We start from the raw sequence: 24,737 nt of genomic DNA on the forward strand, positions 1-24,737 counted from the left end.
AAAGGATGGACCATCTAGAGACTGCCATATCCAGGGATCCATCCCATAATCAGCCTCTAAACGCTGACACTATTGAATACACTAGCAAGATTTTGTTGAGAGGATCCTGATATAGCTGTCTCTTGTGAGACTATGCCGGGAAGAATTTTCTATGATTATTGTGTCAATATTTTCTATGGAATTTTCTGCACCTCAGATTCTCTCTTCTATCTCTTGTATTCTGTTGGTCATGATTGCTTCTGTGGCTCCTGATTTGTTTCCTAAGTTTTCTATCTCCAGAGTTGTCTCCCTTTGTGGTTTCTTCATAGTTTCTATTTCCATTTTTAGATCTTGGATGGTTTTGTTCAATTCCTTCACCTGAAGGAATGAACAAATGAACTTTTGGTTGCGTTTTTCTGTAATTCTTTAAGGGAGTTACTTATGTCCTTCTTAAAATCCTCTACCAGCATCATGAGAGATGATTTTTAAGTCTGGATCTTGTTTTTCCAGTGTGTTGGTGTATCTAGGACTTGCTGTTGTGGGAGTACTGGGTTCCGATAATGCCAAGTAGTCTTGGTTTCTGATGGCAAGATTCTTGAGTTTGCCTTTTGCCATCTGGTAATCCCTTGTGTTAGATATTCTTGCTGTATCTGCCTGGAGCTTGTTCTTCCTGTGAGTCTGTAAACTTGTGTCAGCACTCCTAGGAGACTACCTCTCCTGGCAAGACTAGTGCACAGAGGGCTTCAGAACAGCCCTGGTGCAGATGGAGGCAGTTAGGACCCTGTCCCAGCTGTTCTGCTGCTTCTGCAGTGTGTGCACTACTGACTGGTCCCACCTTAGAGAGTCACCATAGAGAAAATGATGATATCCTCTCAAAAATCCCTTTCATGGTGGAGATTCAACTCAGCAACAGAAATTAATGAAATCATTTCATTTGTAGGATAGTGGATAGAACTGGTGATTGATACTAATCATATTGAGTCAGACCAAAAAAAGACAATATGACACATCTTTTCTAACACACACACACACACTATATATATATACATACATATATATATATATCACTCATATATATGTATATGTATGAATGATACTGTTTATAAAATTGTATATTATATAATATATGAGAGGAAAGAAGGAAAGTAGAAGCAAATTATCTAGTGGAATGGAAGGGACTACCAGTAGGGAAAGGAAGGAAACAGAGAATAAAGGAATGTTGGAAGCAGCAGGTTAAAGTATATTTTATGTTTATATAAAAATATATCCATAAAACTGCATGCAAGAATATATATCAGTTTTATGAAATGAAATGACTAGGTGTGAAGGCAAACAACCTTAATCCCAGCAAAGTTTAGAAGTTAGGCAGTTGAAGCTCAGTTTGAAGTAATCTTGGTCTATATATCATGTTCCAGGCCAGGCAAGGCTACATAAGTGAGACCCTGTCTCAAATGATAAAACAAAGACAACTGAGTAAAAAGAAAGCCCTCAGGATTGAAAGTAGAATAACAATTGTCAGGGAATGTGAGCGTCTTATTTAACTAATAGGATTTCAGTTTTAGAAGATTAAAAACTGTTATGCAGACAGATGTAGCAATAGTCTGTTGGCAATAGTCTGAACTGCATGATTATAGTGGCAGTATATAAGGATAGAATTGCCATCCAGGAAGGGTGAAATGATTGTGTTATCAGTCTTAGTCTGAATTTAGTTAGACTGGCTCTGTTGTAAATTCAGTAAACCAACTTGATTTTTTACATGTGTATTCATGGAGCATCATGATGTATTGAAAGGAGCCATCCTAATCAGTTTTCTGAGTTCCATGTGATCCTTTTGAACATTTTGATACTCTGTTTGAATGGACCCTTACAGTGCAGTAATTCTTCATTTCTGGGTTGTCATCCCTTTGGGGTCTATTTCCAGTACCCACAGGGTGGCACACAACCAACTCTAACTTCAGTCTGAGGTGATCTGATGTCCTCATTTAGCCTCCACGTGTACTGTCCGCAAACAGTGCATAAACTTACATACACACGAAGACCCCCCCAAACAAACTTTCTTTTTTGCTTTATTTTTATTAGATATTTTCTTTATTTACATTTCAAATTTTATCCCCTTTCCTTGTTTCCCCTCCAAAAAACCCCTATCCCAGCTCCTGATCACTAACCCACCCACTCCCACTTCCCTGACCTGGCATTCCCCTACACGGTGGCACTGAGCCTTCACAAAACCAAGGGCCTCTCCTCTCATTGATGTCCCACAAGGCCATCCTCTGCTACATATGTGGCTGAAGCCTTGAGTCCATCCTTGTGTTCTCTTTGGTTGGTGGTTTTGTACCAGGTAGCTCTGGGTATACTGGTTAGTTCATATTGTTGATCCTTCTATGGGGCTGTAAACCCCTCAGCTCCTTGAGTCCTTTTTCTAACTCCTCCATTGGGGACCCTGTGATCCATCCAATGGATGGCTGTGAGCATCTACTTCTCTGTTTGTCAGGCACTGGCAGAGCCTCTCAGGAGATAGCTATATCAGGCTCCTGTCAGCAAGCACTTGTTGGCATCCACGATAGTGTCTAGGTTTGGTGGTTGTATATGGGATGGATCTCCAGGTTGGAAAGTCTATGGATGGTCATTCCTTCATTCTCTGCTCCACACTTTGTCTCTGTAACTCCTTCCATGGTTATTTTGTTCCCCCTTCTAAGAAGGATCAAAGTATCCACACTTTGGACTTCCTTCTTCTTGAGTTTCCTTCCTGTGTTTTGCGAATTGTATTTTGGGTATACTGAGCTTCTGGGCTAATATCCACTTATCAGTAAGTACATATCATGTGTGTTCTTTTGTGATTGGGTTACCTCACTTAGGATGATATTTTCTAGTTCCATCCATTGGCTAAGAATTTCGTAAATTCATTGTTTTTAATTGTTACTCCATTGTGTAAATGTATCACTTTTTTTTTTTATCTACCCCTCTGTTGAAGGACATCTGGGTTCTTTCAAGCTTCTGGCTATTATAAATAAGGCTACTATGAACATAGTGGAGCATGTGTCCTAATTACATGTTGGAGCATCTTCTGGGTACATGCTCATGAGGGGTATTCCAGAATCCTCCAATAATACTATGTCCAATTTTCTGAGGAACTCCCAAAGTGATTACCAAAGTGGTTGTACCTGCTTGCAATCCCACCAGCAATGGAGGAGTGTTCCTCTTTCTCCACATCCTCTCCAGCATCTGCTGTCACTAAGTTTTTCTTCTTAGCCATCCTGACTGGTGTGAGGTGGAATCTCAGGGTTGTTTTGATTTGCATTTCCCTGATGACTAAGGATGTTGAACATTTTTTTCAGGTGCTTCTCAGCCATTTGGTATTCCTCAGTTGAGAAGTCTCTGTTTAGCTCTGCACCCCATTTTTAATAGGGTTATTTGGTTCTCAAGAGTCTACCTTCTTGAGTTCTTTGTATATTCTGAATATTAGCCTGTATCAGATGTAAGATTGGTAAAGATCTTTTCCTAATCTTTTTATCATTCACTGACTGTGGCCTTAGTATTAAGGGTTTTTTGTTTTTGTTTTTGTTGGCTTTTTGAGACACACTTGGTTTCTCTGTGTAGCACTGGCAGTCTTCGGACTCATTCTTTAGACCAGGCTGATCTCAAACTCAGAGTTCTTTCTGCCTCTGTCTATTTCCAATGACTAGGATTAAAGGTGTTTGCCAGTAATGTCTGGCCATTAATTTTAACAATGGATTTATATGAATTATAGTGAAATGGTGAAGTATGAATCCACATATATCTGAAGGAAGGAACAAATGATATCAATAACTTTGACTCTTTTAAGTTGTTGAGACTGGACTCTCATGTCAATCCTCTTTGTATGTCACTTATTTCTTCGTTTTGAAGATTTATCAACCTCTAGATTCTGAGGTCACTGTTCCAAGATGATGGACTCATCTGGGTATGGCTTGCTGCAGTATTTGCAAAAGCTCAGTGATGAAGAGTTCCAGAAATTTAAAGAACGTCTCAGGAAAGAGCCAGAGAAATTTAATCTTAAACCTATCTCCTGGACTAAGATCAAAAACACTTCCAAAGAAGATCTGGCAATGCAATTGTACACACATTATCCAGGAAAAGCATGGGATATGGTGTTGAGCCTGTTTCTACAGGTCAATCGGAAAGACCTCTCAACCATGGCTCAGATAGAAAGGAGAGGTAAGTATGGGGAGAAAGGGGACATATGAGGAAAGTTACCCAAGTAGGAGATTCTTTCTTAAAATATTACATCTCAACTGTAGTTTCCCCTCCCTGTCCTCTCTCTCCTCTCTTCCACATTCACTGCTCCTCCATTTACCTTCAGAAAAAGGAAGTCCTCCCAAGAATATCAACTAAACATGCTAACAAGTTATAATAAGACTAGGCACAAACCTTCATAGTGAACTGGAAGAGGCAAGCAAGCAGGAGAAAAAGTGTCCCAAGAGCATGTAAAGAGTCAGACACCCCAATGCTCACTCTTAGGGGTCTCATTAAAACACCAAGCTAACACCCATAATGTGAAAGTGATGTCAGTGTTGAGTTGTCCAATAGTTGAGAAAGGTTGGAGAGAGCAATAAGTGCTATGTACAAACATTCCTTTAAATGAGGTCAGGGAGGCTGTCCTAATGCACATGACTATTAACAAGAAAAGAAAATGTAGGATCCATTGAAACTAGTAAGGCAGATGCTAATATTAATATTGTTTTCCTTAACTAGTCAAGAAATTGTTCATTTATTTGCTTTTTAAACAATACCATTCAAAACAACAAATGGGCATTCCTCCCCTCCCTCCTTCTTTCTCTCCCTAACCCCCCCCCCATTCATCACCTCTTTTATTTGTTCTTTATATTTTTGAAAATATTTCACTATGTATCTCAGGATGCCTTCAAAGTTACTATGTAGACTAGACTTGTCTTGAACTCATGGTTTTCTCCTTTAACTTCCTGAGGTCTGTGTTCTCAGGTCCCCAGTGCTAGACTCAGCTGCAGTGGAGTTCTATCATGTGCTTACTTATCCTGTTACCAGACATGTGCTATGAATGAATAGGCCTTCATCTCCTTGTACATAGACCTTACCTTTGGTCTGAATTTCTCAAGACAGTAAAGGAAGACTTCAAATTTGCAACCTTAGACTATCTCAAGGTGTAGAGCATACCAAAAGTCTTCTGGGGGGAATATTTTACCAATAAATCACTTCACATTTTAGAGGTGTTAAAATGATTTCCATGTCCCAGTTTTTCGGTTCTTCATATACACTTCGAAAGAATTATGATTTAACTGATGCTGTATATGTCAGAAGCATCCATCCAAAATCTTCAGCCAAACCACATATTTGTGTTGGCTGGTTCTTAGTTATGTGCTTTGTTGTCTAGTCAGCAGCGCCAACATGATTATCTCTATATCTGTTTCCTCATGGAGATAAGGATATCAATTATTTGGCAATGATCATATAGACATATACATATAAGATATTGAGAATAACTGGATGTGGTCATTGTTTAATTTACTTTTCTTTTGCTGCAATAAAACACCATGACCAAAAGCAACTCATATAAGAATCAATTTTGGCTTATCATTCCAAAGTAATAGAGTCCATTATGGAGAGAGGTATGATAATATACAGGCATGGTGATAGAAACAGGAAGGTAAGTTTACACCTCAACTGTAAGCATGACTCAGAGAGAGTGAACTGAAAGTGATGTAAGGCTATAAATGTTTAATTCCTGCCCCAAGCCACACCCTTGTCCAGAAAGGCCACACCTCTTAAACACTCCCAAACATCCCATCAACTGGGGCACAATTTTTCAAATACTCCAGACAATGGGGGACAGTTTTTTATCTGTTAGTTCATTTTTATTATTCACTTCAAATCCCACTCACTGCTCCCACCCTCTCACCCCCTACCATAATCCTTCCACTATCCCTCTTGCCTTCTCCACTGAGAGGATGGAGCCCCCTGGAATTTCCTCTGGCACATCAAGTCTCTCTGACTCTAGATGCATCCTCTCCTACTGAGGCTAGACCAGGCAGCCTAGCTAGAAGAAGATGTCCCATGGACAGGCAACAGGTTTTTTTGGATAGCTCCCATTCCCGTTTGGGACTCACATGAAGACCAAACTGCACATCTGCTACATATATCCATGGAGGCCTAGGTCCAGCCCGTGTGTGAAATTTGGTTGCTGGTTTTGGTCCAGATTAGTTGACTCTATTGTTCTTCCTGTGGAGTTCCTATCCTGTTTAGGCCCACAGTCCTTCCCACTACTCTTCCATAAGAGTCCCCAAGCTCCATCCACTGTGCGTGTTTGCATCTGTCTAAGTCAGCTGGTGGGTGGAGTTTCTCAGAAGAAAGCCAGACTAGACTCCTGTATCCTGCACTAGACAACCATAATAATCTTTTCATCCAATAACAAGCCTTCCTAGCCATAACAATACCATTGTTTCAGGATATGCAACCATAACAGAGTATCATAAATACTGTCAGGGATTGATGCTTTCCCATGGGATTGTTCTCAAGTTGGGGTGGTTATCCAGTCTCTGCTCCATCTTTGTCCCTGTATTTGCTGTCCAAACCACCACAACTATGCCATTCTAGCTCCTGCTAGTGCTTCTTGAATATATAGCTAGTTTGAGGTCATGAACATTCAGGGCTACACAAGACTCTGTCTCTAAAAACATAAAAGAAAATAACTAGATTAAAGCAGGACAAATTCTAGCTAATATCAGCTTAGGGTTTTATTCTCTTTAGGCTACTACACTAGGCATACTTACAGGATGGGAGACACTTACTGGGCCATGGAGCTGGAGCCATTCCTACAAACTTGATAGGACTTTTTGTGTGTGTGTGTTAATTGGGATATAATGATATTCTTTTAATAACCATTAAATTGATTGAATATTTACACCATCTTCATTTTTTTAAGATATCAAATTAAACACACAGCGAGTACCACTCAATTAAAAAAGCTGGGGTTTATAACCCCAGAGCCATGACAACATGAACCATGTAATAGAAGCTAATAGGATGACTGAGTTAAGGGTTTATCCTCTGTGGACCTGTGCAATCTTTTTCATCCAATAACAAGCCTTCCCAGCCATAGCAATATCAGTGTTTCGGGATATACAATTGTGTTCTTGGAAGTTGTCTTGACTGTTGACAGGCATTATTGGTTTGGGTTTTAGCCCGTACCAGATGACAGATTTGCCCCACTTAGTGACAAATTTTAAAATACAGATGTCATTGTATATTTATTTGCTTAGAGGCACAGAGGCACAGAGTAAGACAACAAACACAGAGGGCACAGAAAAAATTCTTAAATTAATCACTTAAGTTTTTTTATTCTTTTTTATTAGATATTTTCTTTATTTACATTTCAAATGCTATCCCAAAAGTTCCCTTAACACCCCCCCCGCCCTGCTCCCCTACCCACCCACTCCCACTTCTTGGCCCTGGCATTCCCCTGTACTGGGGCATATAAAGTTTGCAATACCAAGGGGCCTCTCTTCCCAATTATGGCCGACTAGGCCATCTTTTGATACATATGCAGCTAGAGACACGAGCTCTGGGGGTACTGGTTAGTTCATATTGTTGTCCCACCTATAGGGTTGCAGACCCCTTCAGCTCCTTGGGTGCTTTCTCTAGCTTCTACATTTGGGGCCCTGTGTTCTATCCAATAGCTGACTGTAAGCACCCACTTCTGTATTTGCTAAGCACTGGCATAGCCTCATACCAAACAGCTATATCAGGGTCCCTTCATCAAAATCTTGTTGGAATATGCAATAGTGTCTGAGTTTGGTGGCTGATTATGAGATGGATCCCCAGGTTTTATATAATAGAAATAACCTAGGCCTTATAGTTTCAAATTAAGCAATGAAACTTAACTCAATCATATTTATTCATCTAGCCAAATTTGCTGTCATATAAATCCTTAACATATAATTTTCATAGTATTATTATTTTAGGTTTATTTCTAATTGTATTTATGTATGTGCATCAACATGTGGATGTGTGTCATGAGTGTAGGTTTTAGCAGTAAGGGGCATCAGATCCCCTGGAGTTGCAGTTGCAGGAATTTGTAAACCACTTTATATTGGTACTCAAAACTGAATTCAGATCCTCTGAAAAAGCAGTATGCACTTGTAACCTGTGAGCTGCTACTCCAACCCATATTTATATATTTAAATATTAGTGTGGGTATACAATTGAGTACATGTGGAGATGAGAGGACAAATTGTTGGAGTTGCATGTCTGTCCAGTGTGCCCCATCCATTAAGATATTGGCAGCTCAACATTTTATAATGTGTATAGGAAACCTTTTTTTCCAAAATAAAATAAAAATGTAATAGATTTAAATTTCCATACAAATACCATTTTCTGTTTTAAAAATATATCTTTTATTATATGAACATTTTGCTTACACATATGAACATGCACCACATGCAGACAATGCTTGGGTGGCCAGAGAGGGCTGGAATCACTAGAGCTGAAATTAACAGATAGTTGTCAGTGGCTTTGTCAGGGCTGGGAAATGAACCCAGATTTCCCAGAACAACAATTTCTAACTTACTGAACATCTCTAATGTACTATCTAATTACTAACACAAGACCAAGTAAATCTCTGGGTAGACAATAGGCTCTTGCCTTGAGGAAACCTGATACCAGAAAAAAAAAACTAACAAGAAAATATCTAAGTCTGGTATTGATCATGCTCTAGCTGCCTGGTACCTACCTCCATGAATAACCAGAGAAACACTTTCTCTTAATCTCATTTGTTTGAGGACATTTATCTAGACACATACATCATATTTAAAACTATGATATGCATATGATTTAACCCAGACCAACCAGACACCATGATCAGGAATGTTACCCATAGACTTGAAATCTCATAACCCCAAAATTTGTTTAACTATCTTGTTACCTGAAGCAAATCTTGCTTTGACTAAACATAAAATTATAAATATGTTTATAAAATTGAAAAAAAGTAAATAGAATGATTCTTAAATGACTTGCTGAAGATAGGAAAGTTTTAGACTAAATAGCAACAATCTCAGTTCTACTTCATAAAATTGTATACAAATGAAGTACTTATGGATTTTCTCCTGGGGAGGTACCAAGATCTTTGTAAATTTGAAAAGCAATAAATACCTGAAATTCATGCTTTACAGTAGCTACTTTTCAAAGGTGAGTTACAAATTTGGTCACAACACTTTAAAGGCAATACATAAAATATATTATAACACCGTGTATGGAGAAAACAACTGAGAGTCTACAGTTTGGAGCCCATGTTGGGCTACCAAGATGATACTGACTAGCTGAGTTCTGTTTCTTTGTGAATTAAAGCATGTACAGGCAGCAGGAGTCCTAGGGAACATGAAATCAAAATTTATTGACATTGTAAAGATTTCAGGTAGAGAAGGAGCCCTATATATGGGACACAATTGACTCTACATGGGGTTTCAGGTTTTTCTTTGTTTTCAATGTCCCTGCCTTATGAAGACTTTCTCTATTGGCACTAAAATAGTAATATGCCACATCTAGCACTGGGATTTGAGGCCCTGCTTCTGTTCACAAGCATGGAAACCGTTGTATGCAATAGTGTTTTCTATTTAGAGGTGTGGGTATAGAAAGAACTTGTTGGGTGGTTGGGATTAGGGTGGGGCCCTAATCATTCTGTAGTGCAATGGAAAAGAAAAGACCTACACCAGGTTCATGTGAATGGAAATGGGAAGTTATTCTCAATTCAGAACCCATGGCCTCACTGGTCATTCAAAAGTGTAGATCAATCATTAGACGTGTATTTAAGAAATACTGTGATTCGTTCCTAGGAGTATTCTATTCCTAACTGCCCTTTATTCTGATTTTTCAAACCCAGATAAACAAACTAAATACAAAGAGTTTATGAAGAATGCATTTCAGCACATATGGACAACGGAGACCAACACTTATATACCTGATAGAAGCTACCACGAATTTATAGAAGTACAGTACAGAGCATTGCAGGACATATTTGATTGTGAGTCAGAGCCAGTCACTGTAGTTGTATCAGGTTCTAGAGGAGGAGGTAAAACTACTTTCTTAAGAAAAGCAATGTTGGATTGGGCATCAAGAAATTTACTGCAGAACCGATTTCAATATGTTTTCTACTTCTCCGTCTTCTCACTTAACAATATCACAGAGTTAAGCTTAGCTGAGCTTATCTCAAGTACGTTGCCTGAATCTTCAGAGACAGTGGATGATATTTTATCTGATCCAAAAAGAATCTTGTTTATCCTGGACGGATTTGATTACCTGAAATTTGACTTGGAACTCAGGACAAACTTGTGCAATGACTGGAGGAAGAAGCTGCCAACACAAATTGTCTTGAGTAGTTTGCTACAGAAAATAATGCTCCCAGAATGTTCTCTGCTCCTTGAATTGGGAAATGCAAGTCTTTCAAACATTATTCCTTTGCTGCAACATCCAAGGGAGATAATTATGTCAGGATTCTCTGAACAAACTATAGAAATCTACTGTGTGTCTTTCTTTAATACCCAGACAGGTGTAGAAATCTTTGAGAATTTAAAAAGCATTAAACCATTGTTCAATTTATGCTGCTGTCCTTATCTATGCTGGATGATCTGTAGTACTTTAAAGTGGCAGTATGAGAGGAAAGAGGTAGCAAATCATTTTGGTCGAACATTAGCACTCCTCTACACAATATTTATGGTTAGCGCATTTAAATCAACATATGCCAGGAATCCATCTAAACAGAACAGGGCCCGTTTAAGGACCCTATGCACCTTGGCTGTAGAGGGAATGTGGAAACAGGTATATGTATTTGACTCTGATGACCTCAGGAGGAATGGGATATCTGAATCAGATAAGAAAGTGTGGCTGAGAATGAAATTTCTCCAGAATCAAGGTAGCAACATTGTATTTTATCATTCTACACTACAGTGGTACTTTGCTGTGCTGTTCTATTTTCTCCAACAATACAAAGACGCACATCACCCAGTTATTGGAAACATAGCTCAACTTCTAGGAGAAATCTATGCTCATAAACAGAACCAATGGTTCCACACACGGATATTATTGTTTGGAATGGCCACTGAGCAAGTCACCTCCTTGCTTGAACCATGCTTTGGCTGTATATCAACCAAGGAGGTAAGACAGGAAATCATTAGATACATCAAAAGTCTCAGTCAACAAGAATGCAATGAAAAACTGGTGGTGCATCCCCAGAATTTGTTTTTCTGTATACTTGACAACCAGGAGGAAAGATTTGTAAGACAATTGATGGATCTATTTGAAGAAATGACTGTTGATATTAGTAATGTTGATGATATGTCAGCAACTCAATATTGTCTGCATAGAGCCTCAAAAGTGAAAAACCTTCACCTGCATATACAAAAGAGAGTTTTTTTAGAAATCCATGATCCAGAATATGCTGACTTAGAACTCTTTAAACTCAACCAAAAGTGAGTATATCTCTAAGCCTTGTTTACTGTTCTTCACTCCTGCCTTATTATCCATAGCAATATTTTATAGATGTGTCCATGCTGTATCCAAGCATATTCATGATGAAACCAGAGGAAGATATGGGGTGTCTTTTTCTTTGTTGTCTGCTTTAATCTGTTAGGATAGACTCTCACCATCTTGACAAGGCAAACTGACCAGTAAGATACCTGTTTCCATCTTCTAAAGCTGGGCCAACAGCCTCAAGCAACCATGTTGACATTTTTAAGTTAGTACTATGGATCTGAACTTAGATTCTCATGCTTGCACAGAAAATATTCTTTCCCATTCTACCCTCTCTCCAGCATGGTAAAGCTCTTACTTGTCTATGCTTGATTGTTTAGATGGTATAGTCAGAAAGGCTTCCTATTCAGCCTTCTTACTGCTGTTTGAAGTGGTGTGGCCCTGAAAAGCCATGGCTTGAGTTCCTCCATGTATACAAAGAAGAAATTTGTCATAGGGACAGTGTGAGGTGAAAATGTAAGCATCTCCATTGCAGTGCTTGAAACTTTTCCTCCATCCATTGTGTTTAGAGTGTCATGGCAAATATTTTGGAGAGAATTTGGGAATGTGCATCTGTTTTAAGGTGGTGTTCACACTACATTGTATTAGTTGACATGTCTCACCTTGAATTTAATCTGCTAGCTCATACTTGATCAAATTGTGTAAATATTTACTCAACATAGGTTGCAGTTCCATCAGGAGTTCCAAATATCTATACTAATTCACATAACAATTATATTTACTCACTAAAAGAGGAGGCTCTTGAGAACCTAATAAATTTAGATGCCTTCAGCAGTGAATCATAGATAGTAATAGTGAATCCCTAGCAGATATTTAATTCTAGTTTATCTCATTTCAAGCCACATCTCTTTATTATAATTTTTATTTAGTGCATTGATGTGAAGTTTTATTCCTATATAGAGAGAGCATTCAGGTTAGCCTCACTTTCTATTCAGTTCTGTTTCCCTTCTACCTCGTCACCTGACTTCTTTACACGTTCCTTTCTCACATTGAAATATTTTTTGTTTTGTCAGCTATGGAGTTTAGGGTTAAACTAAGTGAGTCTATGGGTTTAAAACAGTATGTTAGACAATGGTGGGCTCACTTGCTGGTGTAACACAAAAGGTGACTCCTCTTCTCCAGAAGCCAACAGTTCAGCTGGGAGAAGTTGATCTCTGTGACCTTCTCCCCACCTTATATTGACTGGTATGAGACATGGTCTTTTGCAGGCCAATTAAAGCTTCCATAGCTGCTGTGGATCAAGACTGCAATGTCTATACAATGCTCAGATGGCATTTTGCATCACAGTGCTCTCTCTCTTCCCTCCTTGCTTTCCTCTCCTTTCATTTGCTTTCCCTGTATCTCCTCCCATTGCCTCTTCTTCCCTCCTCTCCTCTCTACTCTACTCTACTCTCCTTTTTTGAAGAAGATTTATTTATTTTATTTAAATATGATGAGTGTTTTTCCTGCATATATATATATATATATATATATATATATATATATATATATATATATATATGTACCATGTGAGTACAGTGTCTTTGGAGCTCAGAAGAGATGATTAGATTTTCTGTAACTGAAGTCACAAATGGTTGTGGGCTTCTACATGGATTCTTGGAATCAAACTTGGGTCCTATTCAAGAGCATGAAATGGTCTTAAACTGTTAGGCATTTCCTGCCCTAGAGACACTTTCCTAATCACTGTGCTATGTGGACCCACTTTGCCTGTATGATTTTTTTTCCAGTGTCAAGGGTAACTGCCAGTTTTGAGAAGGGGTTGAGAGTGATGTGCCTATTTTAGGAATATCTTTAGGAATTGAATTTAGCCATTAAAGAATAACATTGTGTTATCTCATTGCAGACTTTTAGTCAACCATTGGACTAGGTTATGCACTTTTCTTTGTAACTTACATGTACTGGATCTGGACAGCTGTCATTTCAATGAAAATGCCATAGAGGTTCTCTGTAATTGTTTGTCTCCAACTTCTTCAGTACCTCTGACTGGTTTTAAGCTCCACAGATTGTTGTAAGTTTGATACCCATTCTTTAAGTAGATAGAAGAAATTCCCTCTCTTCCTTGTGAAGAATACTAATACATAAATAAATGCAGAACTAAAATCAAAAGTAGTAAATATAATAGTAACAAGAGTCACATATTTGAAGGTTTGTGTCACACACACATACATACATCTGATTTATATATAGTTTTTAAAATGCCTATACATTGTGTGTGTGTGTATGTGTGTGTGTGTGTGTGTGTGTACTAAAGTAATACTAGGCAGGTATTGACTATGTTATAGGGACTACAATGAATGTTAGCTAAACGTCTATTTTTATTTATTTTAAATGTGAATATGTATGCTTGCATCTGAATAGGGTTCTCTGGAATTAGAGGAATAAACAGTTGTGAGCTTCCCAACAATGGGTTCTGGGAACTTAACTCTAGTTCTCTGCAAGAACAATATGGGCTCTTAACCACTAAGTCATCTGTCCACCCCAATGTTACTTAATCTTCATGATGACATATATTTGTCATCATGAGGAAACATGCCCTGGCCTAAGTTTGGCTACACTTTTCCCACCTTGAAAGGGAATAAATACAAAGATAAAAAAATTACATCTAATTTTCTTAAATTCTGGAATCCATTCTATAACAGTGATGCCTTAAAAAATAGTACTTAATAATACCAGGGGTGTTGGCAAATCCTTTAATTCTAGTACTAGGGAGGCAGGTAGATCTCTGAGTTTGAACTCAGCCTGGCCTACAAAGGGAGTTTCGGGACAACCAGGGCTTTAAAGTGAAACCTCTCAAAAGAGAGAGAGAGAGAGGAGAGAGAGAGAGAGAGAGAGAGAGAGAGAGAGAGAGAGAGAGAGAGAGAGAGAGAGGGAGGAAGGAAGGAAGGATACTTAAAGAGAAATGGATGGGCCATTCTTTGGGGTTTTTTGGCTGGTAATAGTAATACAAACTTAAGTATTTGTATTTTATATACAATGTAATTCTGCTTTGGTTTCTGTTTCTATGATAAGCACCATGATGAATGGCAGTCTTGGGGAGAATAATGCTTATTTTTTTAACACTCCTTTGTCATAAACTATCATCAAGGGCAGTCAGGGCAGGACCTTGAAAACAAGAACTGAAGCAGAGATCATAAAGGAATGCTGTTTTCTGGCTTGAATTCCCATGACCTGCCCCCACAACCTTTCTTATTCATATTAGACTTAATTTCCCAGGGGTAATGCCCCTCACAACTATGTACTACCCTGATTACTGATCAATGACATGCTCCACAGACATACCAATCTGATGGAGGCAATTCCTCCATTTTGGTTCCCTTTACCAAAATAATATGAGATGGCAACCGTATTTAGCTGTGACAAGGCAATGTAGAGCTTAATATGAAGATAACCATGAGTCTCCTTATAATGTTCTAGATGTTACACAGATGTATGTGGGTGAGGGAAATGGAATAAATGGAAAGATCTGAGTAGCTTGAGCCTTAGTGATTGTCTGGTATCTGGAGAGAACCAGTGAGAATTTATGGGGTAACCAGGATGCCCAAAACCCACAGTGTGTAAAACAAAGCATGGGAAAGTAATATGTAAGTTGCTCTGCCATGGACCCACACATCTTGGTATAATATGACAATTGGTCTTTATCCTGCAGGTGTTCCTTCATGACTAACTTTGGAGACGGTTTATTATTTTCCACTTTTCTTCACCTACCTCACCTGAAATACATGAACCTGTATGGCACTAATCTCTCTAATGATGCAGTTGAGAGGCTGTGCTCAGCTCTGAAATTTTCAACATGTGGAGTGGAGGAGCTGTTGTAAGTAAATTCATTTTCCACACTCAGTAGTTTCCTTATAATGATTTTGAAAAATCACTTTGAAGACTTAACTTTGAAAGTTTTTTTTTAGCACATGTTGTACAACTTAAGTCTCATTTTGACTATTTAGTTTTCTCTGTTTGCATACATGCATGTGTGCATGCATTTACCTGTACACAGGTGCCTTCAAAAGCCAACAAAGGGCATTCGGTCTCCTGGAGATGGAATTATATACAATTATAAACTATCTTGTGTTGGTGCCTAGAATTGAACTCTAGTTCTGTGTTGAAGCAGCAAGTGATAACTGCTGATCTATATCTCCAGCTTCCCCATTAGGACATTTTTCAGCCATGGTTATAATACATTCCTGTCAAATTCATTTATATTGTATTGGTTGCCATTTCGTTCTAAAAATTTCCCCCTTTTTGATGGCTTATTTTTCCTAATGGCTTGAATACCAACATAATAGCATATATGGATCTTATTCTATTTATTTACTTAGTGTGTAAGACTATAAGTATAAGTCTATAAGTATCCTCATAGAAATCAGAGGTCAACATGTAGGGGTGCTTGATAAAAGCTTATCAGCATAGAAACAATTGATTAATAAAACTTTCACATGGCCCTTGATGGGAGACTAGAGAAGAAAGATAAGAGGTAGCTATGTAACTGGACTATGTGGAAATAGTGTGAGACTTCAGAGAAGTTGGCAGGGTACAGATGATCTGTTACTTGTAAGTGACATGATAAGTCAGATGTGTGTTTAACACCATTAACATTTGTGATACAGTGGCTTATGTTAGGCAATATGTAGTTTGGACTTTTCTTCCAGCTGTGTAAAGGAATTATAAACCTTTGTATTTTCATGAGTGCTTAGTGATAGTAGCAGAAATATTTCCTCTATTTGGACTATTGTCTTGATTCCAGACATGAAGGTTCCTACATTTTCCAGGTGATGGGATCAATTATAATTCTAATAAGGTGATCTTTGGTGGGCTACTTCATAGTGACCAGTTCCCACAAGGACAGAGCTGGCACCATGTCCTGTAATTATCATTCTCATAGCCTGTCCTCCATGAGAAGTTCAGTTTCAAGTGATCCAATCATGCTTATATGGTAAAGCATCCATTAATTAGTTACCCAAATTTCAGAGTTTTTATCCTTCTTAGCATTAACTGTCAACTTGGCCTGAAGAAGACTTTTGGTTTAGTAATTGCCTATCAGGATGGAATGATGGGAATGTTGGTATGGGATTAGTTGACATAAGAGGGTCCAGTCTATTATGTCTAGGCATGGTTAGCTGAGCAGGTGGTCCTAATTCTAATAAGTCTAGCTAGCTAACCCAAACCAGCAAACAGATCCTTCATAATTCTTGAATACAGATTTCTGTGCTTATTTTCTCAATGATGCTATGACCTGGAAGTATAAGCCCAAACATCTCCTGTTGGCTTTGGTGAGAGTATTCTATCATGGTGATAGAATGAAATTAGAGCAGCAGTATTCTAATTTGGGAAGTATACCCTTGTGGAGCACACTCCATTCAGAGGCAAAGGTTCTTGTACTTGGGATACTTCTAGAGATTTTCTATGCACATGTTCTGTCTGAGTGTTTCTATTATCCTTATCATATCTTTTGAATATTCTAAACTGGCATGTGAGACAATAACCTTTAAGCTTCATGACATCCTCAGAAAGCTAAACACAATGAGAAGGATGTAAGAATGTCAACCTGTAGCTGGTTGATCAGAACCACAGGTTAGATACAATGGGCTTTATAACTGATACCTGAAATCTAGAAGAGAGGGTAACTGTGATAGACATGAGAAGTGTGTGTGTGTGTGTGTGTGTGTGTGTGTGTGTGTGTGTGTGTGTGTAAGTGTTAAGGGTAATCAGACTTATAGGGTTGCAGATCATATTTTAGTGATGGGGTCTATATGTGCATTAAAGACATGGCTTCTGTCTACTACATTCCAGGAACACTATATCTCTTTCTGTTGAGTGTTGTGACAACCAATATCACCAAACATTTTCAAATGGATCTTAGAGAGTAAAAATCACCCATAACGGAAAAATACTGGCTTAGGCTTATTCCCAATCAGTAGAACTCTATAAATTCACTATGATAGCTAAGCAATTATTCTTATAAATTAAATAAGCCTATAATATAGATATGGGCTGGTATTAGAATCTGGGGCATTTGTCCAAGCAATACACAGTCTTACATAGATCACCTAAAGATTTTATTCCTAACCTGTGACATGTTTCTCACATGTAGGTTGGGAAAATGTGACATATCAAGTGAGGCTTGTGGCATAATTGCAACTTCCCTTATCAATTCCGAGGTGAAACATCTCTCATTGGTTGAAAATCCCTTGAAGAACAAAGGAGTGATGTCACTGTGTGAAATGCTGAAGGATCCAAGCTGTGCCCTGGAATCACTGATGTGAGTTATTCTAGGAGAGCATGCCCTGGAGGTGTTGCAGAATGCTACACATTGGTCTGAGGATCATAAAGGTGATCACATACTCATTAAGGAATATATGAGAGCTTGTGTTATGTCATTATACTTAGTCACTTTCTATGCCTCAGATGCCATACCAGTAAGTGGAGCAAATGCAAGCAGAGATACCATGAAACTGAGTTCACACAAGCCAAGGCTACTTCTGAAACTTCCTTTACATAATTTTAGCTTAATGAATTTAATTATCATGAATAAAGATGAGGCATCTGGAAAGAGATTGTTTACTAGGCCAGAGGAGAATGTACATAAGAAAAACTTGATTACTTTCCAAGGCATAGTTTCCTACATCTTACCTAAGTCACTATAAGCTGTTTCATGCCATCAGGTTGAGGTTGATTTCTCACGGTAGAAGACTGCCAGACTACTGTACTATGGAAGCCATACTGGATAACTTACTATTCCATCAAAGACCTTAAGATGGAGAATGTGCTCAAAGGCACCTTGGTTTGTGGAAGAGGAAGAGTCTAGAGACACACATTATTATGTGCTCTGTGATCATGTATTCATGCAGTAATACATACCTGTGGGACTTACAGATATGAACAATCATATAAAATGTAGGAATATTGAATATTGATGATTATAGAGATACCTGTTTATCAAATAAACTAGTTCAAATTAAGCATCCCTTCTGTGGACTGTTTATGAAGAGACCAGAAGTGTTTAAATATCTTTTTAAATATTTGCATATTATTAGTCCGGGTAATTTTCACCAAGTTCAACCCTGAAATTTATTAACATGCTGTATAATATTGGTGCACATGACTTGGGGACAGTTTTACACATTATTTTCAGTGCCTTTGTATTTGATATGAGCTGAATACATGAGAACAGTTGTGGAATTTTCTTATTGTGGTATCGTGGCATTTTGAAAACCTTTTGTATTCACATACTTCCATTTTTATTAAGGGATGCTTAATGTGAAAGAAAATAAATGTTTAAAAAGCTATTAATTTTATGTGTATGCATGTGTGTGCTTGCATACGTTTATGTGTATGCATAAGTTGTATGTGCATGAGGTCAAAGGAGGTCATTAATCCCTGTCACTGTAGTCATAGGAGGTTATGAGCCCCATATAAGTGCTGTGCGGGTGCTTGGAACTGAACCCCAGTCCTTTGCAAGATCAGAAGGTGATTATAAATGTTGAACCATCTCTCCAGTTCTGAAATGATGTTTGTAAAAGAAAGGGAGAATAATGCACTATAAAAAGTTGAAGGATGCTTCAAAGGAGAGAAAAAATTACATTAGAAGACAAAATTATTTGGTTATTTAATTACCATCTTATATTGTATAGTAGATTAAATTAAATTATACTTGGTAAGTCGTAATTATAAAGAGCTACATTGATCATGAGTTGCCTTAAATATTAGTCTTTAAAATACTAGTCTTTAACCCATACAAGTAACAGGATTAGGAAAACTATTTAAAATAATAGGATTTGGCTGGAGTAAGAGCTAGGTTGGTAAAAGCACTTGGCCATTCAAACCTAAATTTGATCACCAGAACACATGTGAAAAATCCAGGACTAGTGACACACTGAGGAACTGGAGGCAGCAGGATGGATCCCTGGGGCTTGCTGGACAACCAGCTAAGTCTAATAAATGAGTTGCAGGACAGTGAGAGACACTATCTTAAAGGGGATTCCTTCTGTTCCTGAGTATGTCATCTGAGCTAACCTCTGAGCTGCCTCTGGTCTCCACATTCATATGTACAGAAACAGACAGATGGACAGGCAGGCAGGCTGGCAGGCATGCATGCGCATGAACACACACATACACACACACACACACACACAGAGAGAGAGAGAGAGAGAGAGAGAGAGAGAGAGAGAGAGAGAGAGAGAGAGACAACAAAAAGAAATAGTAAAAAAAAAAAAACCTTAATGGGGTCACTAGAACAGGATTCTGCATAGATGATAAATTTCTGATATGGGTGGAAATGTTAGTTAATTTACTGTTCTACAAGGAAGTTGTCAAGTAAATCAACAGTCAATTTTGGCAATATCTGTGGTAATCTAGTTTTTCAAAATGTTTGAGAATGTTTCTATCCCTTATTTGAGAGAGAGAAAGAGAGAACTTATGAACATACAGAGGACAGAAGACAATGTGTGGGAGTTGGTTATTTGCTTCCATCCTGTGTGAATTAACTCAGGTCCTTGTGGACACCAGCCTGAGAGGAGAAATGGGGCAGAGGTGGAGAGCACAGTTCAGATGGCCATGAATATGGACAGAATGATCTGCAGAGACTGCTCGAGCAAAACAAGTCTAGTATATTGCTTCAGGGATAGGGCATAGAAGGGATTTTTAGGGGTACAGGTGGAAAGCACTAATTGGTCATGCCATCAAAGGAGCAGTATGGGCTGATTTGTTATCGTATAGGACTTAGGTGGGAAGCCAGAGTGGGATGGATGTACTGAGTTATACACCTTTGCAGAGAGCTCTCTGTACAATATCACAATGGCACAGGAGGCCAGCCACCTGTGTTTAGGGACACTCTCTAGAATAAGATAGGTAGGGAGAGGGAAGCCCCAATGAGAAAGGGAATCCCTGATTTGGTGCCAAGCTCTGAAAGCCACCAATTCCTGGAGGACTGCTACCTTATAGCAAGGTTTCCCAGAAGGTCCTCAGACTTGGTAGCAAGGGTGTTTAGCTAACTCACCAGACCATCTCAATTTTTTTTTCATGCAAAGTAGAAATTCAGTATAGGAAAAACATGAAAGTCTGAGGAAGCATGTGAATGTTTCAACAGTAAGTGAGTTGCTGACATGTGATCTTCTTTCAGGTTGTCTTACTGCTGTCTCACATTCATTGCCTGTGGACATCTCTATGAAGCTCTTTTGAGCAATGAACGCCTCTCTCTGCTTGATCTGGGGTCAAATTTCCTGGAAGACACTGGCGTGAACCTTCTGTGTGAAGCTTTGAAAGTTCCAAACTGTACCCTCAAGGAGTTATGGTAGGACTGTGTTTTCATTCATTGCTCGGAGTGCTATTTCAGATGTTGGCATTTATAAAATAGGAAGAAAGCATTGTCTGAATGTCATTGTCACTTCAGAAATTGTCTTAGGCCTGTCACCCATAATACCTATCTTAAGATATGGAGTCCATCATCATTGTGTTATGAGGATGAGTCCCCAGAGACTACTGTTTGATCACATGGTAAAACATTTACACTCTATCAAGGCTTGAGAGATGACTCAGTGGTTGAGAGCACTTGTTAATGAGTCATAAGGACCAGACTCTGCATTCCAGCACCCATGTTTGATAGTTCACAATCACCTGTAACTACAGCATCAAGGGAACCAATGTCCTTTACTGGCCTCCTTGGGTAGACACCCCACCAACATGTACACATACACTCACATGGGCTCATGCACACTGACACAAGTGAAAAAGAAGGTATGTGTATGAGCGAGAAGGATATCAGGCTTTCTCAACATACTGTAGCAACCAGCTTATATCTTGATCTTGGGTTTCTAGAGTTTGTAACTATAACTGACATCTATTTATGAGCCATCCAGTCTAATGTTTCATTAAAGCAGAGCAAACAGATTTAAAAAAAAAAAACAAAAAGAATGATGTCCTTTTGAGAAAACAAGGCTGTGATTATTCCATCTGATCCTCTTGGGATGCTTGATGTCTTGCTGATTGTAGTCTCTATCAAAGGAGTTGTCACAAAGGCTGTATTGTATGCTGATCTTGAGTTGGAACCGAATGGAATGAATGATATATTAGTGGCAGTGGGCACTTGAACAGGGTATTTTTCTTATACCTCTCTCTTGATATATAAGGTTAAGTGTAGTCCTCCTATGACAGAATTGAGATGATGGACATGCATGCATACCAGGCACAAATATATTGTCTATGTACAAACATCAGTTTCTAAATCTTTACACTATTGGTATTTTGCTGTGGCTGTTCTGTGGTTTGTACATGTTTGTAGTAGTATATCTATATCACTTAGATGCCAGCAACACACTCTGGCCTAGAGTAGCAAACCAAAGTACATCTAGATGCTATATGCATCCCGTGGAGGGTAAAATCTTCCCTACTTGAGAGCCATTTTATACACAAATTATCCCTTCATAAATCCATATAGATAGATATAGATATGGATATATATACATATCCAAAAATCATGATTCCATGCATGTGTGTTTGTGTATCTTTTTACATATCTACCTTCCTTTATCATGTCCACCCACCTAGTATCTGTCATTTATGAATTTAACATATCTACCTTTTCTACCATTTAAAAAATATTGTCTTTATTTACATATAATCAACCTCTTCCTATATTCATCTGCACATCACTTTCCATTACAATCTATATAGCTATTATTTTTATATGCTGATTATCCATTTAACATACATCTGCCTAAGAACTATTATTAAAATTTATGCAACATCTATTAATTCACTATTCTTCACCTATATTATATCAAATATCTTCCTTTTGTCTCTCAACATCTCTATTATTTAAAGTGCCATGGGGAACCATGAACCTGATGCTCAAGAAGGGTTTGAAGACATGTATATTAAATACTTGGAGATGTTCAAAACATAGTGATAATTGCACATGAGTCTGAAATCAGTGATAAGGTCACTTCACTGATTTTCTAAAAACATATGTATTATAACTGAGGAAATGAGAGTTGGAATACCACATAATGAGATCAAAGCAGAAGAACTTTGGTGAGCCAATGTGAGGCAGAGGAACCCAGGTGGAGAAGCATCAGCAGCATTTCAGAATTGCTTGGGAATTTGTAGTCTCTACAAATAAGCCAAGCTATTAAGATGGAATTTTGTGGACTGAGGATGTAGCTCAGTTGGTATAATGCTTACTTTGCATACACAGAGTCCTGAGTTTGATTCTCCTTCAAAGGCTTAAATAAAAGCTATGGTAGTTACATGCCTATAATCTCAGCACTGGAAGATATATGTAGGATGGTCAGAAGTTCAAAGTCATCATCAGCTATCTGAAGCCAGACTGGTTACATGAGGAGAGAGAGAGAGAGAGAGGCACTGGAAGATATATGTAGGATGGTCAGAAGTTCAAAGTCATCATCAGCTATCTGAAGCCAGACTGGTTACATGAGGAGAGAGAGAGAGAGAGAGAGAGAGAGAGAGAGAGAGAGAGAGAGAGAGAGAGAGAAGAGAAGAGAAGAAAAGAAATATGATCAATGATCAATGAATGGCTCTGGAAGAGAAAGAATCAGTCTCTACCAGGGGAAGCTCTGACCTAGATTAACAAACCCCTGGATACATGTACATACAAGCAAAGATAAATGTATTTATTAGGTTGCATATGCATGTACATATGTGCATGCACACACATATATCACGTGTATGCATGTAACAAGAATAAAGAAGAGATTGTTAATTGGGAAGGGAGAGCTGGGGGAAATGGAGAGAGATGTAGAATGATATAGATGGCAGGAGATGCAGTACTCATATGAAGTTCTAAAAAATAAAATTAAGAATGAAACACAACAAAAGGATTGGAGAGTAAGTGTATTTGCATGTATGTTTTCCCAGGTTGCCTGGTTGCTATTTAACTTCAGAATGCTGTGAAGAGATCTCGGCTGTCCTGACTTGCAATAGAAATCTAAAGACCCTGAAACTTGGCAACAATAACATACAAGACACTGGTGTCAAACGGTTATGTGAAGCTCTGTGTCATCCTAACTGTGAAATGCAGTGTCTTGGGTGAGTTTCTACTAACTACCATGGTGGGTGGGAGGGCTCACAACTTGATGAGGAAATGCTAGAGGATTAATAGGGTTAAGAAGTCCAACTAGCATAGGCTCACGTTTTGAGGAAATGTACAGGTCTTGTACATCTGCTGTGATATTGAATGCAATATGCCTGCTATGTCTTACCCCACCTCAATATCTGGTTCTTCTAGTCTTTCTGCCCCTTCTTCTGTTGTATTCCGTGGGTCTTGGGAGGAGGGAATGATATCAATGCCTCATTTGTGCCTTCATACACTGTACACTCTCTGAACTTTGACTAGCTGTGTGTCTATATTATCCAGTCCACAGAAAAAGGAAGTATCTTTAAGGCATGAGAGCTAAACTAATACAGAGAAATAATGCTAAGCATTTAGAACATTTTTCAACTTGTGGGTCACAATCCTTTTTGATTGGAAAAAGGGATTTGCTCAGTGTTTGTACTGTGGACATTTGGGACTGGGTAAGTCTTTGCTCAGAAGCCTGGAACTAGCACTAAACAACAAATTCTAATTCCGGCATGCTCGTGCTTATAGGTTAGACATGTGTAACTTCACCAGTGACTGTTGTGAAGACCTGGCCTTGGTTCTTACCACCTGCAACACATTGAAGAGCTTAAACCTTGACTGGAATGCCTTTGACCATTCTGGGCTGGAGATGCTCTGTAAGGCCTTGAATCACAAAGCCTGTAACCTGGAGGTGCTTGGGTGAGTACACACTACCTCTCATGGTCAGGAATGTCTTCAAAACAAGCTCTTCTGTGTCAATTTTCACAAGCTCAGCCCCACTGAGGCTGGGTTGAGTTCTGTGGTGAGGGCCCACTGCTGCACTGTAGGACATTGAGTATTAACTTTGATTTCTATCCACTCATAAGTACCGTCCTTTGGTGGTGATTCCTCTGAATATCATCAGTCATTTTTAAAACATGGCTTATTTTTAAAAGTTGCAATTTAGTTCTAAAGCATGAACTCACAAAAATTGTAGAATATGAATGGACTTAGAAGTATAGCAACCAAAATGAAATAAACTACTTGTTTTCTCTCCTTCATAGATCCTAACCTACAAAACACACACACACACACACACACACACACACACACACACACACACACACACGCACACGCAAACATGCACACATAAAAGAGTATCATATACAGGACATAAAAT

The 24,737-nt window shown here is 38.5% G+C and overlaps 1 protein-coding gene across 3 annotated transcripts in view; it reads left to right on the plus strand.

Moving 5' to 3' along the window:
- Positions 1 to 24,737, plus strand: part of LOC110298883 (NACHT, LRR and PYD domains-containing protein 9A) — a 38,406-nt gene that overhangs the window by 11,274 nt on the left and 2,395 nt on the right. The window contains exons 2-9 of one of the 3 annotated variants that reach the window (XM_021168409.1): positions 3,865 to 4,173; positions 9,866 to 11,450; positions 13,355 to 13,519; positions 15,158 to 15,322; positions 17,597 to 17,764; positions 20,624 to 20,794; positions 23,377 to 23,547; positions 24,107 to 24,277. In XM_021168409.1, coding sequence (XP_021024068.1) covers positions 3,903 to 4,173; positions 9,866 to 11,450; positions 13,355 to 13,519; positions 15,158 to 15,322; positions 17,597 to 17,764; positions 20,624 to 20,794; positions 23,377 to 23,547; positions 24,107 to 24,277 — 2,867 coding nt within the window. In that variant the 5' untranslated portion in view covers positions 3,865 to 3,902. The remainder of the gene's footprint in view (positions 1 to 3,864; positions 4,174 to 9,865; positions 11,451 to 13,354; positions 13,520 to 15,157; positions 15,323 to 17,596; positions 17,765 to 20,623; positions 20,795 to 23,376; positions 23,548 to 24,106; positions 24,278 to 24,737) is intronic. The other 2 variants (XM_021168410.1, XM_021168411.1) reach the window with 2 other exon arrangements.

Source organism: Mus caroli, chromosome 7, assembly GCF_900094665.2.
Source record: "Mus caroli chromosome 7, CAROLI_EIJ_v1.1, whole genome shotgun sequence".
Lineage (NCBI taxonomy): Eukaryota > Metazoa > Chordata > Mammalia > Rodentia > Muridae > Mus > Mus caroli.